The sequence below is a fragment of the Hyla sarda genome, chromosome 6 (genome assembly GCF_029499605.1).
Source record: "Hyla sarda isolate aHylSar1 chromosome 6, aHylSar1.hap1, whole genome shotgun sequence".
In the NCBI taxonomy this organism is placed as follows: domain Eukaryota; kingdom Metazoa; phylum Chordata; class Amphibia; order Anura; family Hylidae; genus Hyla; species Hyla sarda.
Window position 1 is genome coordinate 289,715,732 of NC_079194.1, and position 22,940 is coordinate 289,738,671.

Below are 22,940 nucleotides of genomic sequence, written 5' to 3' on the forward strand. Positions count from 1 at the left end.
TAAGAAAATAAATTTTAATTTTTAAAAACACAGCAGGTTCCAGTCTTAAACCCCAGTTGCTTTCTTGAACTGGATGTTAAACCCAAACACAAAAAAAATAAATAAATAAATAAATAAAGCTGCACGATGGGAGTTACAGCACCCAATAGAAAGCCGGACCCCCCCCCCCCCCCCCCGCATTTAATATCTATTGCCAATTATGCTGAGCTGCTGTTTGGAGGACAACTCCCAACATCTTCCAGTCCTACATAGGAAAAGCATCAAGATACAGACATTTGGTGCAAAAAAAATAAATAAATAAACATTTAAAAACACACAGCAGGTTCCAGTCTTAAACCCTAGTTGCTTTCTTGAACTGGATGTTAAACCATAATAAAAAAAACAAAAAAAACATCCGTTAGGCTACGTTCACACTACCGGCTGTCTCCGGCAGCCTGAAGTCCATTATTTTAGGATCGAGAAAATAAAAATCCTCTCTCGGACAGCCTTTCTCAGGCTTCTCTCTCCAAAATAACGGCTGATATTGAATACGATGGGGTCCATCTGGACCTGTTTGTTGGTATGCGCCTGCAGAATTACGCCTGGCAAAATGCAAAAATAAAAAACAAAAGAGGGGGTTTGACGGCGTACACCGGCAATGTGAAAGGGGCCTTATCAGTTATGGTCTTTTTTTACCATCTTTTTTTGGACTGAGCATGCTCAGTATAGCTTTACAAAAAAGGGTTAAAAATCTGATTAAAAAAAATAAATAAAAAACTGATGTAACTGGTAACAAATGAACATCAGTTTTTTTTGTTTTGTTTTTTAAGAAAAACAAAAACACACATTAAAAATAACGGGTGATGGTCATCAGTTATCATCTATTATTGTATAATAATGGCAGTAAAAAAAAAGCAGGATGATACCTGTAGTGTGAAAGGGGCCTAAAGCATATTCTATAATCAGATTAATTTATGCAACATAGGAGTGGCACTACAACTCCCAGCAGACAGCAGGGTCATTGAGGAGTTCATGTCATTCCTACTTAAAACCTGGAATAAGGATGGACTCAAGCCTACAGTATAGGCCAGGGTTTTCCCTAACCATCGTGCCTCCAGCTGTTGCACAACTTCAACTCCCAGATTGTTCGGGCATTCTGGGAGTTGTAGTTTTTTTAACAGCTGGATGCACAATGGTTGGGAAACACTGGTATATGCTGTGTATATAAAAAAATAAAAAATAAAAACACCCCCACCGCTACCAATCGTGGCTTCCACTAGTCAAGATTTTAGTAAATTTGTGGAACAGGGTTTCCCCCAAGCAGGGTGCAAAACTACAACCCCCAGCATGCCCGGACAGCCCAAGGCTGTCCGGGCATGCTGGGAGTTGTAGTTTTGCAACAGCTGGAGGCTCCCTGGTTGGAGAGGTTACTGGCCAGCAAGACTCCAATACATCTATGTCACAGTCTGAATAGGATCCTACAGCTGTGTTTACACATATTCCGGTTAAATGCAGTTTTTGACTCAAGTTAAGTGATTAAAGGGGGGATTTTTCATACAGCCCGAGTCTTTATGGGGTGGGTTGATATCTGTCAGGTATAGCGAAATCGAAACCAATAGTGGGTACTACACCACCAAGGACCACCTGATGACAAAACAGACTTTGCATAGATCAATAGTACAAGTGTGGTGGCCCAGTACGGGAGATGTTACCAGGTATCCTTGCTGTCCTGTCAGGCAGCCTCCTTCAGTGTCCTCAGGGCCCCTTGAACATATGTTCTACAGTGTATTGTCTCATGTGATTGTTACCCAGGAGGCACCAGTGACCAGGTGATCCCAAGAGTGACCTATGAGCTCCCTGCTGGTCTCCCCCATATAAGCCCTGGGTGGAGCTTCTCTCTCTCTTCCTGCAGAGGTCCAGTGCAGTCTTGTCTAGTGTGTGTGTCCAGAGTGTTGGAGACCTCAAAGTCCAGTCCTGCAGCCACCATCAAGTCATGTAAGATAAAGTCACAGCGTTATGAGTCAGGTCAGTCCCAGTCATGTGTCAAGTCAATGTGGTCTGCATTCAATTGTCCAGTCCTACTTCAAGTCCCAGTAAGCCCTTAAGGTCTCTGCATCACTGGTCACCTCCTTGGGCCCCGGCTGAACTGTATAGACTTTACCATCTGTCTACCCTCAGTAAAGCTTCCGTTGTCTGTAATTTGGCATCTGAGTCTTTATTGCCCCTGTGCCTAGCCCAGGATCCAGCGGTATACCTACGGGTGGTTATAGGCTAAACCACGTCCTGGCATCACGAATACAAGGGGTTAATGCCATCAGCCCCCATCACACAAGCAAATATACTTTGTAATATATTTTATTAGACAAATGCTTTTTTCCTACTCTTATCAAATGTTTCCATTTACACTCCCCTCTGGCAGCTCATACTAGTCCTGTGTCAGCAAGACAAGCAATAGCAGTCTATGGATATGGGGGGGGGGGGGGGAGAAAGAAAGCTCTGCCCACTCGCTCTGGGACAACTTCAAATTATAGATAAAGCCTGCAGAGTAGAAACCTGCCATACAAAGTCTATAATTGCCCAAAAAAAAAAAAAAAAAATATAAATAAAATAAAAATGTGGAGCTCCTCATGTACATACACAGGGCAGTTTATCCTGAGGGGATCCATCTGGGATCCACTCCTGGCTTTGGCTTCAGACAGTGCATTTAATAAAAGCCTTAATGTGAACACACCCTAAGAGGCTGCCCATACATGTTTACTTTTTAAAAGCCACTTAAGGCTACAGTCACACGTACAGGATCTGCTGCAGATTAGACGATGTGCTCATTACGTTACATAGATACCTGCAGCAGATCCTGTAGGTGCGAATACGCCCACAGCAAAAACCAGTCTACTTATCTGTATTAACTCCCGAGTTTTAGCTTCAAAAGTTGAATCAAGACGTGAACTTGTTGGTTGACCCTATTAACCACTTATTAGGGGCCTGGCAGCAGCGCAGACAATCGAGGTCACATTCATGACCAAATGAGGACAGAAACCATCATCTGCAAACACTGCGCTGAACCCGTCTGTCCTGGTGTCACTTTGCTCTACTCATAGCAGGGGGTGGGGGTGGGGGGGTTAAAGCTGCTCACATGGTATGGCCTGTTGACTCCAGCAAGGCCCATGTTGACTCCAGCAAGACATTAAATCCAGTATAAGTTAATAGGAGATACCACTGGGGGGGGTAATTAGCACCTTCTGCAATAAACCCCCCCCCCCCCCCCCTACCACCAAGCTGGCAGCATGTGATTGTGGTAAACCCAAGGCACAGGTATCAGATCTTACATATAACTAGGCTCCAACTACAAATCCCAGCATGACCCGAGTACAATTGGGATTACCTGGTTGATGACCATTGTGAGAAAAATAAAAAAAAACAGTGTTTTCTCAACTAGTGTGCCTCCAGCTGATGCTAAACTACAACTCCCAGCATGCCTGGACAGTTTTACAACAGCTGGAAACACACTGGAGAGAGGAGGAGAAAAAAAAAAAAAAAAAAAAAAAGCTTAATAGGGAGGGGCTGTATATTTAGTAAGTAGAAACTAATGGATAGATCGTCAGATTGCTTTAGAAGAATTCGGGCAGCTGCAAGATGCCCAGGCTCCGCACCCTCAATCTACAACCTAGTAAAGACTTCACATAAGGCCAACTATACACTGTATTATGGGCTTCATATTACAGCCACGTTACTGGATCTCCTATGGCTCTGCAAGATTAAGCCATCACGGCACGATGGGATTTTTAAATTTCTAAAATCAAACAAGCGGAAGCGTCAAAGTTTATCTTTTCAATCAAGAACCAGTAGCGCATTGTTTCCCCAACCAGGGTGCCTCCAGGTGTTGCAAGACTACAACTCCCAGCATGCCCGGACAGCCTTTGGCTGTCCGGGCATGCTGGGAGTTGTAGTCTTGCAACACCTGGAGGCACCCTGGTTGGGGGAAACACTGCAGTAGCGTATGGTCCCCATCTACAGAAGGGCAGAAGAAAAAAAAAAAACAAAAAAAAAAACTTTTTAGAATGGAGACATATACATGTATAATCTTAATAAAAAAAAAAAAAAATAAAGTAAATAAAATAGTGGTCTGAAATAAAATATATATCCACACACACACATATATATAAAGCAGCAGTAAATACAGCAAACACATGAAATTACTCTTACCGGTAATTGTATTTTGTTGTGCCCATTACGGCACACACCAATACAAGGGTGCCATCGTGGGCGATTGGCAAAAGTGCACTACATAATGCAGAAAAAATAATAAAAAATATATAGGAATGCCCATTTCCCAGGCGGTTAGAATCGAAGCAGCACTTGACAATAAGATTACATTATTGGCCTGGAGAGAGACTGCTGTACTTGGAAGATTCCACTACAGATTTCCCCCAACCAGTGTGCCTCCAGCTGTTGCAAAAACTACAACTTCCAACTACAACTACAAAACCTTTTTTTCTTTTAAATCAACTGGTGCCAGAAAGTTAAACAGATTTGTAAATTACTTCTATTAAAAAATCTTAATCCTTCCTGTACTTATTAGCTGCTGAATACTACAGAGGAAATTCTTTTCTTTTTGGAATGCTCTCTGACGACATCACGAGCACAGTGCTCTTTGCTGACGTCATTATAATAATATTAATAACTCTTTATTTATTGTTGTCCTTAGTGGGATTTGAACCCAAGGCCCCAGCACTGCAAGGCAGCAGTGCTAACCACTAAACCACCATGCTTCCCTTAGCATACATCTGCTATGCACGGTTGCTAAAATGGACAGAGATGTCAGCAGAGAGCACTGTGCTCGTGATGTCATCAGTGTTCCAAAAAGAAAGGAATTTCCTCTGTAGCATTCAGCAGCTAATTACTGGAAGGATTAAGATTTTTTAATATAAGTAATTTACAAATATGTTTAACTTTCTGGCACCAGTTGATTTAAAAGAAAAAAGGTTTTCACCGGAGTACCCCTTTAAGGACTCATTTATATTTACGTTTTTTCCTCCTCGCCTTCAAAAAAATCATAACCTTTTTATATTTTCATCCACAGACTAGTATGAGGCTTGTTTTTTTGCGTGACCAGTTGTCCGTTGTAATGCCATCACTCACTTAACCATAAAATGTATGGCGCAACCCAAAAAAAAATACTATGTGTGGGGAAATTAAAAAGAAAACCGCAATTTTGCAAGTTTTGGAAGGTTTCGTTTTCACGACGTACAATTTCTGGTAAAAATGACGTGTTTTATTCTTTGGGTCAATACGATTAAAATGATCCCCATGATTACATACTTTCCTATTAGGGTGCGTTCACACGGAATAATTCAAGAGAAATTTACTCGAGTATTCCTCTTGAATTCTCCGCTCCAAATTAATGCTCATCTCCTCTGCCCATTGACATTAATGTTATTTCTGCTGGCCTGTTCACACTGCGGAAATTCTGCTAGCAGAATTCCGACGCTGAAATCCGTTCCGCTTGAAGAACATGTTCATTCTTCAAGCGGAATCCGCTAGCAGAAATCAATCGAAGTCAATGGTAAAAAAAAAATTCCGCCTGACATCGTTTCCGCGCGGAATTCGCTGGCAATTTGCGCGGAATTCGCACGGAAATAGCTGAAAAACCCTTCACTTCTTTCTCCCCATGTCAGCGCGCAATTCTTCTTTTTATTTTTTTCCGCCCGTAAATTTTTCAGCGTGAATTACTCTTCATTTACTCCGTGTAAACGCACCCTTACTGTTGCTATAAATAGGGGACTATTTATAGCAATCATTCGATCGCCAATACTGTTCAGTGCCATGTATAGGACATATCGGTGATCTTCTGCTCTGCTCGATCGCAGACCAGAAGACCCAAGGAAGGCAGCGAAGGCAGGTGAGTGGACCTCTGTCTGCCGTTCTGGATGATCAAATTGCCACAGCAGCGCTACGGGAGATCCGATCATCCATTTTAGTGACCGCAGCGCTGCAAATTACGTGATCTGTATTGAACACGGTATCTGAGAGGTTGTAAATGTACGTCCTGATGAGCTGGTACGTAACACACCAGCCGGTACCTGCTGCGCATGACCCGAGCATCGCTCCGAAGCTCGCAGTTATGCATAGGATGTAAATGTACCTCCTGGTGTGTTACGTACCAGCTCATCAGGACGTACATTTACATCCGGCATCATTAAGGGGTTAAAACTTAAAGCAGCAATTTGATTGGTTGCTATGGGCAACTATTCCGCACAGCTTTTGATATATTTGTCCTATTCTGGCAGATTCCTGATCTAACGCACACATTACAAACCTTCTTCTTTTCGAGGTTCCGGATCTTCTTATCGAGGACCACCAGGATCTGTTTCATGGCCTCACTCTGTACGCTCCCAGTACCAGTCGCTGTTGCCTCGCCGGAGCCCGGCACGGCCTTGCTGCTTGTGGCTGAGGGCATCTGAAATAGAGAAATGTGTACATTTTAGCATCAAGCATAACATAAGCCGAGTAGTTATGTCTCCTGACCAGCCTACTCAGATCCGATTCACCACTGAGCAAAACCCAAAAACAGAGTCCCTTTTCACTGACCAATCAGCATTAGCCAGAGTTTACACTAGAAAGGATGAAACATGACACTTTTCCCAATGACAGAAACTCATGTGGATTTTAAAGGGGTACTCCGGTGGAGAATTTTTTTTCTCATCATCAACTGGTGCCAGAAAGTTAAACAGATTTGTAAATTACTTCTATTAAAATTTCCACTGGAAATTTTCATGTAGCAGGGGCAAAACCTAAACCTACAGCAAAATATGCAATTTTGCTGTGGATTTACAGTTAATTTTAACAAGGGAGTTTTCTGGTGAAAAACTAATCCCCCCCATCCAAATGGTAGGGTTAAAGGGGTATTCCAGGCAAAAAAAAAATTTTTATATATCAACTGGCTCCAGAAAGTTAAACTGATTTGTAAATTACTTCTATTAAAAAATCTTAATCCATCCAATAGTTATTAGCTTCTGAAGTTGAGTTGCTGTTTTCTGTCTAACTGCTTTCTGATGACTCACGTCCCGGGAGCTGTCCAGCTCCTATGGGGATATTCTCCCATCATGCACAGCTCCCGGGACGTGACATCATTGAGCAGTTAGACAGAAAACTTCAGAAGCTAATAACTATTGGAAGGATTAAGATTTTTTTAATAGAAGTAATTTACAAATCTGTTTAACTTTCCAGAGCCAGTTGATATATATAAAAAAAAAAAAAACTTTTTGCCTGGAATACCCCTTTAAGTGTCTGATCCCAGTGATCAGCCCCCATGGCAATCTCCTGAACGGGGGGGGCTGGCTCTCAGAGCACACAGGTGGGACACGCTCCATTTATATGAGAGCACAAAAGACACTAGAGTACAGCACTTGGGCATCTCCAGCACTTCATTCCTATGGAAGTGCTGGAGAGGCCCAAGTTCTGTTCTCTGGTATCTTTGGCGCTCCTACAGAAATGGAGAGTGTGTGTCGTCTGCAGCACATGCTCTGAGAACCAGGGCCCTGTTCTGGAGATCACATGGGTCCCAGACACTTATACCCTATCCCGTGAATAAGGAACAATCCCTTTAATATTAACGGGTTACTCTGCTCCCCCAGTGCCCGGAACATTGAGTTCCGAACGCTGTGTGCGGGCTTCCGTGTTCACACCCCGCCCCCTCGTCACGAGGGGGCAGGCGTGAACACGGAAGCCCACACACAGCGTTCGGAACTCAATGTTCCGGACGCTGGGGAGCAGAGTAACCCTTTAAAAAAGGGGTTATCCAGGATAAGGAAAACAGAGCCGATTTGTTCCATTTAAAAACCAAATCAAATAAAAAAAAAAAAAACACCACGTCTGTCCTCAGGTCGTGTGCAGTACCACACAACCTGAGGACAGGTGTGGTGCTGTTTTTTTTTTGGAAGTATTAATCTCTGTTTTTCAATTCCTAGATAAATACTTAAAGGCGAGGGCCACGAAGCGATATAAAATATTCTATATATAGATATATTATAACTTAAAATAAATAAATTATATAGAATTTTAATCTCCCATGTCACACTGCAGTGATAGGGCTGCACAGCATCTTAGTTAAGTATATGGGGTTGCATTGCACCCCTCATAAAAGCTGCAACTTTGTTGCAGCCAATTGTGGGTCACAGCGCAACCCCATTCATGCAAGGCTGGGTTCACGCCACGTTTTTCTAGTACGTTTCCTGTATACGTTTTCGTTATTGAAAACCGTATGCACCAGGATGCGTACGGTTTGCTTGCAATACGGTTTTCACCCGAACTCAAAACCGTAGTTGACCACGGTTTTGTCTCCGGTTTAAAATCCATACTGCAACCGCATTAGTTATTTATTTTTTTTTTTTAACATGGACATCAATGGGAAACGCACATGTATACGGTTCCATACGGGAAAACGTATATGGTTTTTACTTTGCACATGCGCATTTGCATCCTAAAGTCCCCACCAAAGACCCCTCCCATTATAAATTGACAAAATTTTCAAAAACTTGTGTTTTTATTAAAAAAAAAAAAAAAAACATAAATGTATGCACTTTTAAAAACAGTATACGGTTTAAAAAACGCATACGGTTTACTTTTCCCCCATACTGATCCATCCGTTTTTTTTTTTTTTTGCCATACGGTTTTCTTTAGAAAAACTGATTGATAACAGTATGGCAAAAACGTGATGTGAACCCAGCCTGACCAAGGCTGGGTTCACACTACGGTTTGTATTTACGGTTCCCGTATACGGCTGGGAGGGGCTTAATCGCGGCGCCCGCACTCAGCCGTATTCGGGAACCGTATTTATTGCATGTCTATGAGCCGACCGGAGAGAAACGCAGCCTCCGGTCGGCTGCGTTTTCGGCCGTGTGTGGTTTCCCGACCGCAGGCAAAAACGTTGTCAACCGCGTTTTTTGCCTACGGTCGGGAAACCGCATACGGCCAAAAACGCAGCCGACCGGAGGCTGCGGTTCTCTCCGGTCGGCTCATAGTCATGCATTAAATACGGTTCCCGAATACGGCTGAGTGCGGGTGCCGCAATTAAGCCCCCTCCTCCCAGCCATATACGGGAACCGTAAATACAAACCGCAGTGTGAACCCAGCCTAAGGTGTAAAACAGTATAAGGCGGCATTCACACCTCTTTTTTTTTACATACGCGTGCCGGATCAGGCTGGGGGAGGGGAAAACCGGGCGCTCCCATACCCCAGCCGGATCAGCCCGTGATTCCATTTACTTTAATGAGCCGGAGTCAAACGGTGACTCCTATCGGCTCAGTTTTGACCCGTATGCGGTTTCCTGACCGGACCAAAACCGCCTACGGGTCAATGATGAGCCGACCGGAGTCACCGTTTGACTCCGGTCGGCCCATTAAAGTAAACGGAGTCACGGGCTGATATGGCCGCGGTACGGGAGCGCCTGGTTTTCCCCTCCCCCTGCCGGATCCGGCACCCGTATGTAAAAAACGAGGTGTGAATGCTGCCTTATAAGTGCAACATGACAATTTTTATTTATTTTATTTATGTTTTGGCCTAAACTGTATAGCCCTAGTCTGACCCCAAGTGCACGATCATCCTGCAGGAGGACACTCACTTGATTTGACAGGTTTGCCTAATTTTATTTTATTTTTTTTGAACTGATGACCTATCCCTGTGGTATCCACACTTGTGGGCCTCCAGCTGTTGCAATACAACTGCCTCTATGCCATTGGCTGCCCAGGCATGCTGGGAGTTGTAGTTTCACAACAGCTGGAGGTCCAGTGTTTGGAGACACCTGACCTATCCTATTGATGGAGAGTGTGTGAGAGAGAGGACATGCTGGGAGTTGTAGTTTTGCACCCTGGTTGGGGGAAAATGCTGCTGTATAGTGTTTTATCTGAATGGTAGAAGTTGTTCCTGAGTAGGGATCCCCAGGCTATGGATCTCAAGCGGTTGTAAAACTACAACCCCCATCATGCCCTGACAGCCTTCGGCTGTCAGGGCATGATGGGGGTTGTAGTTTTACAACAGCTTGAGATCCATTAGATACGTATTACTGCTCTAAAAACATTTCTTAAATCACATGGTCACCTAATGTTCACCAAGACTGGAAGCAATAAAGTTTATTCAACCCCCTCATGACTATAGGCCATGGCCATCACCATGGACACGGCTGATAGGAGCCCAATACTAACGGATAGGAGGAAAAGGTCAAACGTGCCCGAGTGCACAGTCCCCCCCCCTCACACTTCATATACACTGCCGAATGCATCCGCCGGGACACAAAATAGTCCCCTCGGTCCCGTCCCTATTACGGCCCCCCCACCGCTATAAACAATTATTACGCCGCCCCCGAAAATTCTCCCGAGGACATAGCAATCCCCCTCCCCGCCCCACCTTTCAGGGTCTCCGCGGTGTGTCGGTCACGGGGCCTGAGCGCTGGTCGCGGTGTGATGTTGAGAGAGGAGTCGCCGCCGCCACTGCAGCCTCACCAAGCTAACGAGGCCGAAAGACAGGAAGCGGAGGGATTTACACAGCTGGGGGCCTAATCCGGGGCTGCCCGCGGAGGTGCCTGAAAGAAATGACGTTGGACCAGCGGCCTCTCCAGATAGCTTTTACGTTGTGAAGAGGTATTTCCAGGGTCTGGTCAGCCCCCCTGTCCTTACAATAATAAGTATGGGGCTATAGTGTGAGAGGAAGCATCAGGCGGCACACGGTAAGCCTAAAGAGACAATGGACGGCAATAGGCAGGGCGGAGGACCGCACAGTAGGGGAGGAGCTTAATAACTAAGGAAGGGGCGGGACTTATGTAAATACTTATTCGTAAACCACGCCCTCTAGTTAAAGGGGAAGTGACATTTGTTTTTTGCGTTTTTTTTGTGTGTCTGGAACATGCACACCACGATTTGGCAATACAGTTCCCATATCAGTTTTTTGATGAAAAACGGATTCCTCAAAACCTGACTAAACTGTATCAAAACGTGTGTACAAATTTCAACCCGTATACAGTTAAAAACCGTATACGATTTGAAAAATGATGTCTGGTTGCATCCGTTTTTTAAGAAAAAAAACATATACCTTTTTTACTTTTCACTCCATTTTGAATAAAGTTTCACTTGTTTGATTGAAATTCCCAGAAAAAAAAACTGTGCAAAGTGAAAAACCGTATGGTGAAAACCGGATGGAACTGTACACACATACGGTTCTCATTGACTCCCATGTTTTAAAAAAACATACGGTTTAATACAGTTTTTCACCCGTACCAAAAAACGTGGTAGACTACGGTTTTGGGTACGGGTAAAAAAAAACTGGACAAAACCGTATAAGACTAAAAATGGACTAAACCGGATGATGCGTTTGACGTACGGTTTACAATGTTAAGTGAATGCATACGGTTTTCTATACGGTTACTTACGGTTTTTAACTTGAAACCGTTTACGGGAACTGTATAGCAAAAACGTGGTGTGCATGCAGCCTTAGTTTGCTGCTGCTCGGATTTCAAGCTATATTTTTAGTTTGGATATTAAGGCTGCGTTCACACTGCGGTTCCTGCATCCGAATTAGGGTTATTAAAATCGCCTAAATCCGTATGCACATACGGTTCTCAATACTATTTTAAAAAAACGTAAATGGTTTTGAAACAGTAGGTAAAACTGTGGTGGGACACTGTCTTTTGTTCGGACTGATCCACAACCGCGCAAAACCTTTTTCACTTTTTTTATTTTGGTCTATGAAAATGCGCTGCTATACAGTTTTATAATATAAAACCGTATATGGTAACCATAGTGTGAATGCACTGTTTTTTTTTGTTTTTTTTGTGCGGACTGGACCGCAACCGTGCCAAACTGTACAAAACCGGATTCACTTCTTTTTAGTACGGTTTCTTAATGCTGGTCTATAGATACGGCAACAAATACGGTTCTAAAGGTTTTTTGTCATGTAAAACCGTATACGGTCGCCATTTACATGAATTTTGGGATATGAGGTTGCAGGATGATATATACAGGTGTGGTGTCCCGGCACCGTATTTCATACTGTGCCTTAGTTATTAGTCCCCAAAGTTAGAGTCCCTAGGACTGTCGGGGTTCGCTTCCCTAATTAAACCCTAGTCACCCCTTAGTAATTTGATATTTATAAATATTATCTATATAAATATATGTATATGCTGTTACTCACTTGTTTTAGTGTTGCAGGACCTGCGGGTCATGTGACCTGGTTCACAGAACTCTATGGTTTTGCTAAAGGACCTTTGGTGGTTCTGGTGAGACGATCACCCACAATCCATTGTAACGGTGAGTGACAGCTGATATGGACCAATCCAAAACGGCCAGCCCCTGCCCATATAAGGGAGCTGCGCCATTTTCATGAGAGTGAGACGGAATTGCTCGGAGGAATCTACATTTGCAAAAGAATCTATAAAACTGACTCAGAGATTTTTAAGGAGGGGGTACCCTAAGAAATGTCTAAAAAGGGCACAAAATAGGGCGAAAAGAACAACTAGGACTGACCTCCTTGGAACTAAATTAAAAACAAAAAAAATAAACTGATAAGAAAGTCATCCGCTGCATAGGAACTTATGATAATAGAGCAGAACAGGTCATGAGTGTAATGAGGAGGTATTGGCCAATTCTAATGGCTGATGAGGACTTAAGGACGGTCCTAAATACCTATCCTAATGTGACTTATCGGAGAGGTGCAAATCTGAGGGACCTCTTAGTCCACAGTCACTTCAGCAGAACCAAAAAAGAAATGTGGCTACGAAATCCAAATGTGGGAATTTGCCCTTGTGGACAATGCTCCTTTTGCCCTTTTGTGACCCGCCGGAAAGAATTCATAAACCCCACAGATGTATCAACTATACGACTTTATTAACTGTAAGAGCTCAGGTATAGTGTACATTAGAGATGAGCAAACTTACAGTAAATTTGATTCATCACGAACTTCTCGGCTCGGCAGTTGATGACTTATCCTGTATAAATGAGTTCAGCTTTCAGGTGCTCCGGTGGGCTGGGAAAGGTGGATACAGTCCTAAGAAAGAGTCTCGTAGGACTGTATCCACCTTTTCCAGCCCACAGGAGCACCTGAAAGCTGAACTAATTTATGCAGAATAAGTCATCAACTGCCGAGCCGAGAAGTTCGTGACAAATCGAATTTACTGTAAGTTCGCTCATCTCTAGTGTACATCTGTGGATGCACCTGCCCTAAACTTTACGTGGGCAAAACGGTGCAGGAATTCCGGCGGCGCATATCTAAACATCTGAGTGGGATAAGACTGGGAGCCGATACTCCCCTCGCCCGCCATGTAAGGGAATTCCACAACAACGATCCAAAGTACTTGAAATTTTGGGGCCTTAGACAAATCCGATTGGGGCCTAGGGGAGGGAATCTCGACAACATCCTTCTCAAAGAAGAATCAAGATGGATCTGTCAGTCACTGCTGTGCTGTCTATATAGACTCTGTTATCTGGACTGTTACCGATACTGCATGTACAGAAAATCTTCAGTAAAGTTCCTGCAAGTTTTAAGTTCAGCACTGCTGTGGACAATCCATTTATTTTACACTCACCTATCGCTCTTGGGAAGGGTGGCGATAGGCCCAGCATCACTACAGAGTTTTAACCCTCACCCTGGCGTCACGAGTGACAAGGGTTAAATTAAGCCCTCATATACTACAGCAACACCCCAACTACCCTACACCCCCCCACCAAGTTACCACACAAGTTAGGCTGGGTTCACACCACGTTTTTGCAATACAGTTTCCATATCAGGTTTTTGATGAAAAACGGATTCCTCAAAACTGGACTAAACTGTATCAAAACGTGTATACAAATTTTAACCCGTATACGGTTGAAAACCGTATACAGTTTTAAAAAAAATAATGTCGGGTTGCATCCATTTTTAAGAAAAAAAAACTTACGTTTTGAACTTTTTACTTCATTATGAATAAAGTTTCACTTGGTTGATTGAAATTCCAAGAAAAAAAAAGTTTCGGTGTCAAAAACCTTATAGTGAAAACCGGATGAAACTATACGCACATACGGTTCTGTACAGTTCCCATTGACTCCCATGTTAAAAAAAAAAACGTATTCAGTTTCCATATGGTTTTTCACCTGGACCAAAAACTGTGGTAGGCTACGATTTTGGGTACGGGAAAAAAGGGACAAAACCGTACAAGATGCAAAATGGACACATTGGAGAGTCAGTGCATACGGTTTTCAATACGGCTTCATACGGTTTTCAAAACAGTTCCATCAGGTTTTCACATTGAAAACGTAAACATATTGCCAAAACGTGGTGTGAACCCAGCCTTAAAGGGGTTATCCAGGAAAAAAAGTTTTTTTTATATATCAACTGGCTCCAGAAAGTTAAACAGATTTGTAAATCACTTCTATTAAAATTTTTTAATCCTTTCAGTACTTATGAGCTTCTGAAGTTAAGGTTGTTGTTTTCTGTCTAAGTCCTCTCTCATGACACGTGTCTCGAGAACCGCCCAGTTTAGAAGAAAATCCCCATAGCAAACCTCTTCTAAACTGGGCGGTTCCCCAGACACGTGTCATCAGACAGCACTTAGACAGAAAAGAACAACCTTAACTTCAGAAGCTCATAAGTACTGAAAGGATTAAGATTTTTTAATAGAAGTCATTTACAAATCTGTTTAACTTTCTGGAGCCAGTTGAAATACAAAAAAAAGTTTTTTCCTGGATAATCCCTTTAAGCATGTCTGCCAATGGATGGCTCCCTCGTTGCTTGGTAGCAGCTCATGCTTCGAGGTGTATCTAGAGGATAGGGGATAGATGTGAACACAATGACCCTGATTTACTATTGTGTTCCTGATTGGATATTGGGTTGTGTACCAAAATTGTGCTAAAGAAAATAAAGTACAACCCCACTTCCTGGGGGATCGTGGGGGTCCTGCTGCGATTTCTGCTGCGGCACCCCAGTCATCCAGTGTATGGAGCGAACCTAGCTCCGTGCCGGATGCCTGGCGATACGGCGCCGAAGGCTTGTGACGTCAAAGCCACACCCTACTCATGACATCGAGGCGGAGGAGGGTCCCCTTACCTGCCGCCGATCGCCGATCCACTGATGTAGCCATAGGCATAGCATTATATAGTAAATGCAATCCAATGATTGCATATAAAAGTTTAAAAATAAAAAATGTTTGTAAAATGATATAAAACCCCTCTAATAGAAAACCAAATCATCCTTATTTTCCCATTTAAAAAAAATAAAATAAAAATTAACATATTTAGTATAAGCGCGTGCGTAATTGTCCGAACTATGAAAATTATATGTTTATGATCCTGAACGGTAAATGATGTAAAAGGAAAAAATATCAAACACCAAAAATACAGATTTTTTATTACATCATATATCAGAATTTTTATTTTTTTTTTAAATAAAAAGTGAAAAAAAAAATTCCCATCAGAACAAAAATGGTAGATAAAAACTACAGATGACGGCACAAAAAATAAGCCCTAATATAGTCCTGTATACAGAAAAATAAAAAAAGTTATAGGGGTCAGAAGACAACACTTTTATGCAATCCAATTTTGTCCAAAAAGTTAGCTTTTTTTTTTTTTTTAAGTAGTACAATAATAATAAATAAAAAAAACTATATAAATTGGGTATCGTTTCCATCGCATTGACCTACAGAAAAAATTATTTAACAATTTTTACCATAAAGCGCACTGCGTAAAAACCAAACCCCTGTAAAGTTGCAAAATTGCAGTTTTCTTATAAATTTCACACATAATATTTTTTTTTATTTCACTGTACATTTTATGGCAAAATTAAAGATCTTATAACAAAGTACAATTGGTCACGTAAAAAAAACAAGTCCTCATATTGGCCTGTAGGTAGAAAAATAAAATACTTATGGATTTTAAAAAGGGAGGAGGAAAAAACGAAAAAGCAAAGATTGTCTATGTCCTTAAAGGGGAACTCCTGTGCTCCAGTGTTTCTGAACATTTTGTTCAGAACGCTCGGAGCCAGAGGCCGTGACCATGAATAAAAGGGGCGTGGCCATGACATTATGACCACTGTAGCAGGAACCTGGCGTTTGTTTAGAATGCTGGGTGCTGCAGGAGATCCTGGGGGGCCCCAGCAGCGGGACCCCAGCAATTAGACATCTTATCCCCTATCCTTTGGATAGGGGATAAGATGTTTAGCAGCGGAGTACCCCTTTAAGGCCAAAATGGGCTGTGTCTTTAACTTTCGTTTTTCCTCCTCACCTTTTAAAAAGCATGACCCTTTCAATTTTGCACCTACAGCTTTTTATTTTTTTACTACTTTGAAATGACATTTGAACTCTGGACAGTTCCTGACAAGGACAAAGGTGTCAGCAGAGAGCATTGTGGTCAGTCAGAAAATAACAACTCAACCTCCTCTGTAGTATAAGCAGCTGATAAGTACTGGAAGCATTAAGATTTTTTTAATAGAAGTAATTTACAAATCTGTTTAACTTTCTGAAGCCGGTTAATATGAAAAAAAAAAGAATAATAATAGTTTTCCACCGGAGAACCCCTTTAAGGGGTTAAGATAGGTCTTGCATTTTGGATGGATTAACCCCTCAACAATATAGGGTGTAAATGTACGCCCTGGTCACGTTCCGGGTTGCTACTGCCATACATTGTCATGATTGCCTATGTCCAGCATTAACCCTTCAGTTGCCACGATCAAAGACTTAAAGGGGTATTCCAGGCCAAAACTTTGTTTTATATATATATCAACTGGCTCTGGAAAGTTAAACAGATTTGTGAATTACTTCTATTAAAAAATCTTAATCCTTCCAATAGTTATTAGCTTCTGAAGTTGAGTTGTTGTTTTCTGTCTAACTGCTTTCTGATGACTCACGTCCCGGGAGCTGTGCAGCTCCTATGGGGATATTTTCCCATCATGCACAGCTCCCGGGACGTGACATCATCATTGAGCAGTTAGACAGAAATCTTCAGAAGCTAATAACTATTGGAAGGATTAAGATTTTTTAATAGAAGTAATTTACAAATCTGTTTAACTTTCTGAAGCTGATTAATATGAAAAAAAAATAATAATAATAATAATTGTTTTCCACCGGAGAACCCCTTTAAGGGGTTAAGATAGGTCTTGCATTTTGGATGGATTAACCCCTCAACAATATGGGGTGTAAATGTACGCCCTGGTCACGTTCAGGGTTGCTACTGCCATACATTGTCATGATTGCAATGTCCAGCATTAACCCTTCAGTTGCCACGATCAAAGACTTAACATGTTCAGTATTTTGGGGGAATCTTGTCTGAAATGCATTGCTGTCTATTTCCGACTTGTTCTGCCAACTCCCTCTACAGATGGAATCTCCACCTGGATTATCTCCCGGCAGAGATTCCATTGTGTGAATTAGCCCTAAAAGTTTAAAGGGGTACTGCAGCCAAAATTAACTTATCCCCTATCCACTGGATAGGGGATAAGTAGCTGACCGCGAGGGGTTCGACCGCTGGGTCGCAGATCTCCCGAATAGGATTTAGCTGTGAGTGAGGAGTGCATGCGGTAGATGGCACACGCTCCATCGATTTCTATGGGATCAGACGAGGACAGTTTTAGGAATACTGATTTTCAAACGAAAAATTATAATTTCTAAAAATTTGTAAAAATAAAACAAAACCTAAATACATTTTGTATCATTGTAATCATATGGACCTACATAAAAAAGATAATGCCCAAATTTACTAAGCTAAAACCAGCTAGTTTTTGTTGGGTTATTTTGGCGCATAGTGTCTGCGACAGTGTATACCAGGAAAATCCGACAAACCCGACATTGCTTTGTAAAAAAAAGGCGAAAATGGGTGTGGTCTGTCACAAAGGGGCGTGGCTGGTCTGCATGGGGTGTGGTTTCAAAACCCGACCTATTTATTATTGAACACTCTTAGGGGGAGATTTATCAAAACCTGTGCAAAGGAAAAGTTGCCCAGTTGCCCATAGCAACCAATCAGATCACTTCTTTCGTTTTGCAGAGGCCTTGTTAAAAATGAAAGAAGCGAGCTGATTGGTTGCCATGGGCAACTGGACAACTTTTCCTTTGCACAGGTTTTGATAAATCTCCCCCTAAAATAAAATAAATAAGGCCCAGTTTCATTTTAACCAAAAAGTGCCCTGTGTAGAACCAAAAGATTTTTTATTTAAATTTTCACCCCACAAATAATTGTCTTTTTTATTATCATACAAAAATGTATATTTTTTTCTTTTATTTAATTTATATTGCACAGTATTTCAAGGTGGAATTCGGTATCGGCATTGTGTCACACTGTTTTTCTGTTTGTTTGTCTGTTTATTTGTTTTTCTATACAGTGGTCCCTCAACATACGATGGTAATCCGTTCCAAATGGACCATCGTTTGTTGAAACCATCGTATGTCGAGGGATCCGTGCAATGTAAAGTATAGGACAGTGGTCTACAACCTGCGGACCTCCAGATGTTGCAAAACTATAACACCCAGCATGCCCGGACAGCTGTTGGCTGTCCGGGCATGCTGGGTGTTGTAGTTTCGCAACATCTGGAGGTCCGCAGGTTGAAGACCACTGGTATAGGAAGTTTTACTCATCTGTCCCCGCCGCTCCGGACCGTCACCGCTGCCCAGGATGTCGCCTTCCATCGCTGTCGCCGCGTCCCCGGGGTGTCCCCGACGCTCCGGCAAGGCCTCTGCTTCCCCGGCATCCGCGCTCTCCGTCCCCGCCATCACGTCGCTACGCACGCTGCTCCTATTGGATGACGGGACGGCGTGCGCAGTGACGTGATGACGTCGATGGAGAGCGCTGACGATGCAGGGAAGCCCAAAGAGGACGCGCCGAAGCCCAGAGGACAGGTAAGTGATCATCAGCGGACCACACGGGGCACCGTAAACGGCTATCCGGTGGCAGCTGAAGCAGTCTGTGCCGCCGGATAGCCGTTTATGCGATGACCCCAACATACAAAAGCATCGTATGTTGATGCTGCCTCTGAGAGGCCATCGTATGTTGAAATTATCGTATGTCGGGGCCATCGTAGGTCGGGGGGTCGCTGTAATTAATATAGGGGGAGATTTATCAAAACCTGTTCACAGAAAAATTTGCTTAGTTGCCCATAGCAACCAATCAGATCGCTTCTTTCATTTTTCAGAGGCCTTTTCAAAAATGAAAGAAGAAATCTGACTGGTTGCTATAACTCAGCAACTTCCTCTGGGCAGGTTTTGATAAATCTCCCCCATAATTCCTAATAGACCAGACTTTGATGATATAATTGGTGAAAACATTTTTCTTTTATTTTACGTTGCCCCCTTCCATAGACTTGCATTGAGAGGGCATGGCCGTGACGTCACGAGCGGGGAGTGACCGTGATGTCACGATCGGGATGTGACCATGGCGTCACGAGCCTCTATCCCGCATCGCCAGGGATCCGGCACAGAGAGAAGTTCGCTCCGTGCACCGGATGTCTGGGGTGCCGCAGCCGAGATCGTGGAGTACCCCTTTAAGTGCCGCAATGACTGTGTCCCTATAAAATCGGGGACCTAACCGGTTTGTCTGCCCGCCAGATGTCTTCTCACCTGCTCTGTATGGGTCCTCACCCAGATCTGCTGATAGAGCCAGCTGAGCCAGACTCATCAGCGGATCACAGATAACACTGTGTAATGCTATGCAATAGCATAACATTATTCAGTGTTAGCAATATTACATGTTACAAGTCCCCTATGGAATCTGTCATGAGTATCACCCGCACTGATGAAAATGATACTTACCACGGTCCCACTTGCCTGTTATCCTTCTCGTTCAGGTGGCAGGCTTGGTGCATGGGCAGCGCTCCAGGAGCACGCTGATGTCACCCGTTCCCCAAACCGGGCCAAATGAGGAAGCAGCAGGGGTGACATCAGCATGCTCCTGGAGCGCCGCCTGTGCACCAAGCCTGCCGCCCGAATAAGAATTAAAGGAGGAATAGAAAGTGATCAAAAAGACATATATGCGCAAATTTTGTACCGATAAAAACTAAAGATCATGGCTCAGAAAGACCTCATACAGCTGCTTATACGGAAAAATAAAAAAGTTAATAGGGTCAGCAATTAAAAACATACTTATTTAAAAGGTTCTACTTTTTTTTTTTTACGTGGGAAAAATATAATAGGTTATATGTAAAATATAAAAATTATATAAAAAAAAACAGTCCTCAAAGGTACATAGGAAATTAGAAAGATTAGATCCAGTGAATATATCAATAAAAATGTAATTTATTAAATAGTTGTTAGCATAGGGGACTGGGATCTAGTGCAGGGCCCTGACTCCAGTAAAACAAAATGCATAACAATTACAATAAGAGGATGATATAATATAGTATAATAAAATAGTGACAATAGCAATAAGAGCAGAGTAAAAAATTGGAACCACTAAAATGTAAAAAGTTCCCCAAAAATTGTACCCCCATATTAGAGACATATTGTAATGATTAAAGTATAATTCATATGCTTTACTTTCCTCTATAACAGGCCCCCTCTTCCTCTCCCTATCTCCCCAGTCCCCCGATTTACAGGTGACGTCTTCTCTAACCGGAGTTGTTTTCTTTTCTTCTCTATCTGGCCTAGACCGCCATTAAGATTTCTCCCATACAAGACTTCTCCACAGAACCAGCTGAACAAACATTGTAGGCTCCTTTCAGAAATACAATACCCACCTATTTACAAACTCCCCATGTTTATTGTCACACACAGTAATAGTACTCGCGTTGTGTTCCAATAAAGTTGTTAGGCCCCCTCTGTGCCCCCAAATATAGTTGTAGGCCCCCAAACTGCCCCCATTTATAGTTGTAGGCCACCATACCAGGGCTGTAGAGTCGGTAGATAAATCCAAGAAGCTGTTCCACCAAGTTGTTCTAAGCTCTTCTAGCAGAGAGAGGTAGTTGGGCAGAAGCTGCTGCCTTCTCCTTTTTGTGTGCTGATCTGCTGCTGAAGATAGGGCAGTAGGAGGATTCAGGAAGGGGCATTTATTATAAAACATGATTTCCCTAGTAGAATCCCATAGTCATGTTTAAAGTTTAAGCTAACAATCGTAGTTTAACAGTTTTTTAATAGCCTTAGCTGAATGGCAGCAGTTTTTCCAATGGTTTACAGCTTCAGTCTTGAACTATTGACCCTCCATTCCCTTCACTTATACAAGTGTCTCTAGTCCTTCAAAAAACATATTTCCTTAATCCCTTATCAGTGAGAGGCTTGGTTACCCATGGGTTCCCTGTAACAGCAGAACACAACACTAAGGAAAGTATAAGTTTTGCCGCTCCTAATTGTGCGTTGTGTGCCATATAGTAAAGCACATGTGTCAGGATCCGGATAGGTATGCAGTGAGGATACTGGTGGTGGATCCTCTGTGTCAGTGGGGTGATGACGTGGGCCGTACCAGGGGAATAGAGTCTAAGGGGTTACTGGTTTTCACCAGAGCCCGCCGTAAAGCGGGATGGACTTGCAGCGGCAGGTAACCCCAGGTCGTTCCACCCGATAGCGACTCAACCCCAGCTGACAGCTGAGACAGACGCGGTACAAAGGGACAAGGCAAGAGCAAGGTCGGACGTAGCAGAAGGTCAGGGCAGGCAGCAAGAGTCGTAGTCAGGGGCAACAGCAGAAGGTCTGGAAACACAGGCTTGGGAACACACTAAACGCTTTCACAGGGCACAAGGCAACAGGTGCAGGTACTGATTGGGCCAGGCGCCAATCAATGGCGCACTGGCCCTTTAAATCTCAGAGAGCCGGGGCGCGCGCGCGCCCTAGGAAGCAGGGCCGTGCGCGCCGGGACTGAGCAGACAGAGGACGGGGCAGGTGAGGAGATTGGGATGCGAGCAGCGGGCGGATCGCATCCCCGCCGGTGACACTAGTGCAGCGCTGCACGGAGACGAACGCCGCGAGCGCTCCGGGGAAGAGCAGGGACCCAGAGCGCTCGGCGTAACAACATGAAAAGCATGCTTCTTCATGGTCACTTAACGTGTTCGTTTTGCGGTTACGTGAGGCACTGCATGCATTGATCTTTATTAATAGAAGTCATTAATTATAACTTTTTGTGAATTGAGACATTTAACCCCTTAAGGACTCAGCCCATTTTGGCCTTAAGGACTCAGACAATTTAATTTTTACGTTTTCATTTTTTCCTCCTCGCCTTCTAAAAATCATAACTCTTTTATATTTTCATCCACAGACTAGTATGAGGGCTTGTTTTTTGCGCGACCAGTTGTCCTTTGTAATGACATAACTCATTATATCATAAAATGTATGGCGCAACCAAAAAACACTCGTTTTGTGGGGAACTTAAAAAGAAAAACGCAATTTTGCTAATTTTGGAAGGTTTCGTACAATTTACGGTAAAAATTACATGTGTTCTTTATTCTGAGGGTCAATATGATTAAAATGATACCCATTATTATATACTTTTCTATTATTGTTGTGCTTTAAAAAATCACAAACTTTTTAACCAAATTAGTACGTTTATAATCCCTTTATTTTGATGACCTCTAACTTTTTTATTTTTCCGTATAAGCGGCAGTATGAGGGCTCATTTTTTGCGCCATGATCTGTACTTTTTTTTGATACCACATTTGCATATAAAAAACTTTAATAAATTTTTTATAATTTTTTTTATAAAATGTATTAAAAAAGTAGCAATTTTGGACTTTTTTTTTTTTACGTTCACGCTGTTCACCGTACAGGATCCTTAATATTTTATTTTAATAGTTCAGACATTTACGCATGCGGCGATACCAAATATGTCTATAAAATTTATTTTTTACGCTTTTTGGGGGTAAAATAGGAAAAAACGGACGTTTTACTTTTTTATTGGGGGAGGGGATTTTTCACTCTTTTTATTTACTTTTACTTTGACATTTTTTTACACTTGAATAGTCTCCATAGGGGACTATTCATAGCAATACCATGATTGCTAATACTGATCTGTTCTATGTATAGGACATAGAACAGATCA

General features: G+C 42.7%; 1 protein-coding gene and 1 long non-coding RNA gene across 5 annotated transcripts in view; one reads left to right on the top strand and one right to left on the bottom strand.

Annotated features, from left to right (window-relative positions):
* Positions 1-10,535, bottom strand: part of CAPRIN1 (cell cycle associated protein 1) — a 41,987-nt gene extending 31,452 nt beyond the window's left edge. For 3 of the 4 annotated variants that reach the window (XM_056527682.1, XM_056527680.1, XM_056527681.1), the window contains exons 1-2: positions 10,381-10,535; positions 6,296-6,436 (exon numbers count right to left, since the gene is read on the bottom strand). In XM_056527682.1, coding sequence (XP_056383657.1) covers positions 6,296-6,436 — 141 coding nt within the window. In that variant the 5' untranslated portion in view covers positions 10,381-10,535. The remainder of the gene's footprint in view (positions 1-6,295; positions 6,437-10,380) is intronic. The other variant, XM_056527683.1, reaches the window with a different exon arrangement.
* The window catches only part of LOC130277230 (uncharacterized), a 33,939-nt gene continuing 21,487 nt past the window's right edge, over positions 10,489-22,940 (top strand). Inside the window, exon 1 of the long non-coding RNA XR_008845405.1 lies at positions 10,489-10,613. This is a non-coding gene — a long non-coding RNA (uncharacterized LOC130277230). The remainder of the gene's footprint in view (positions 10,614-22,940) is intronic.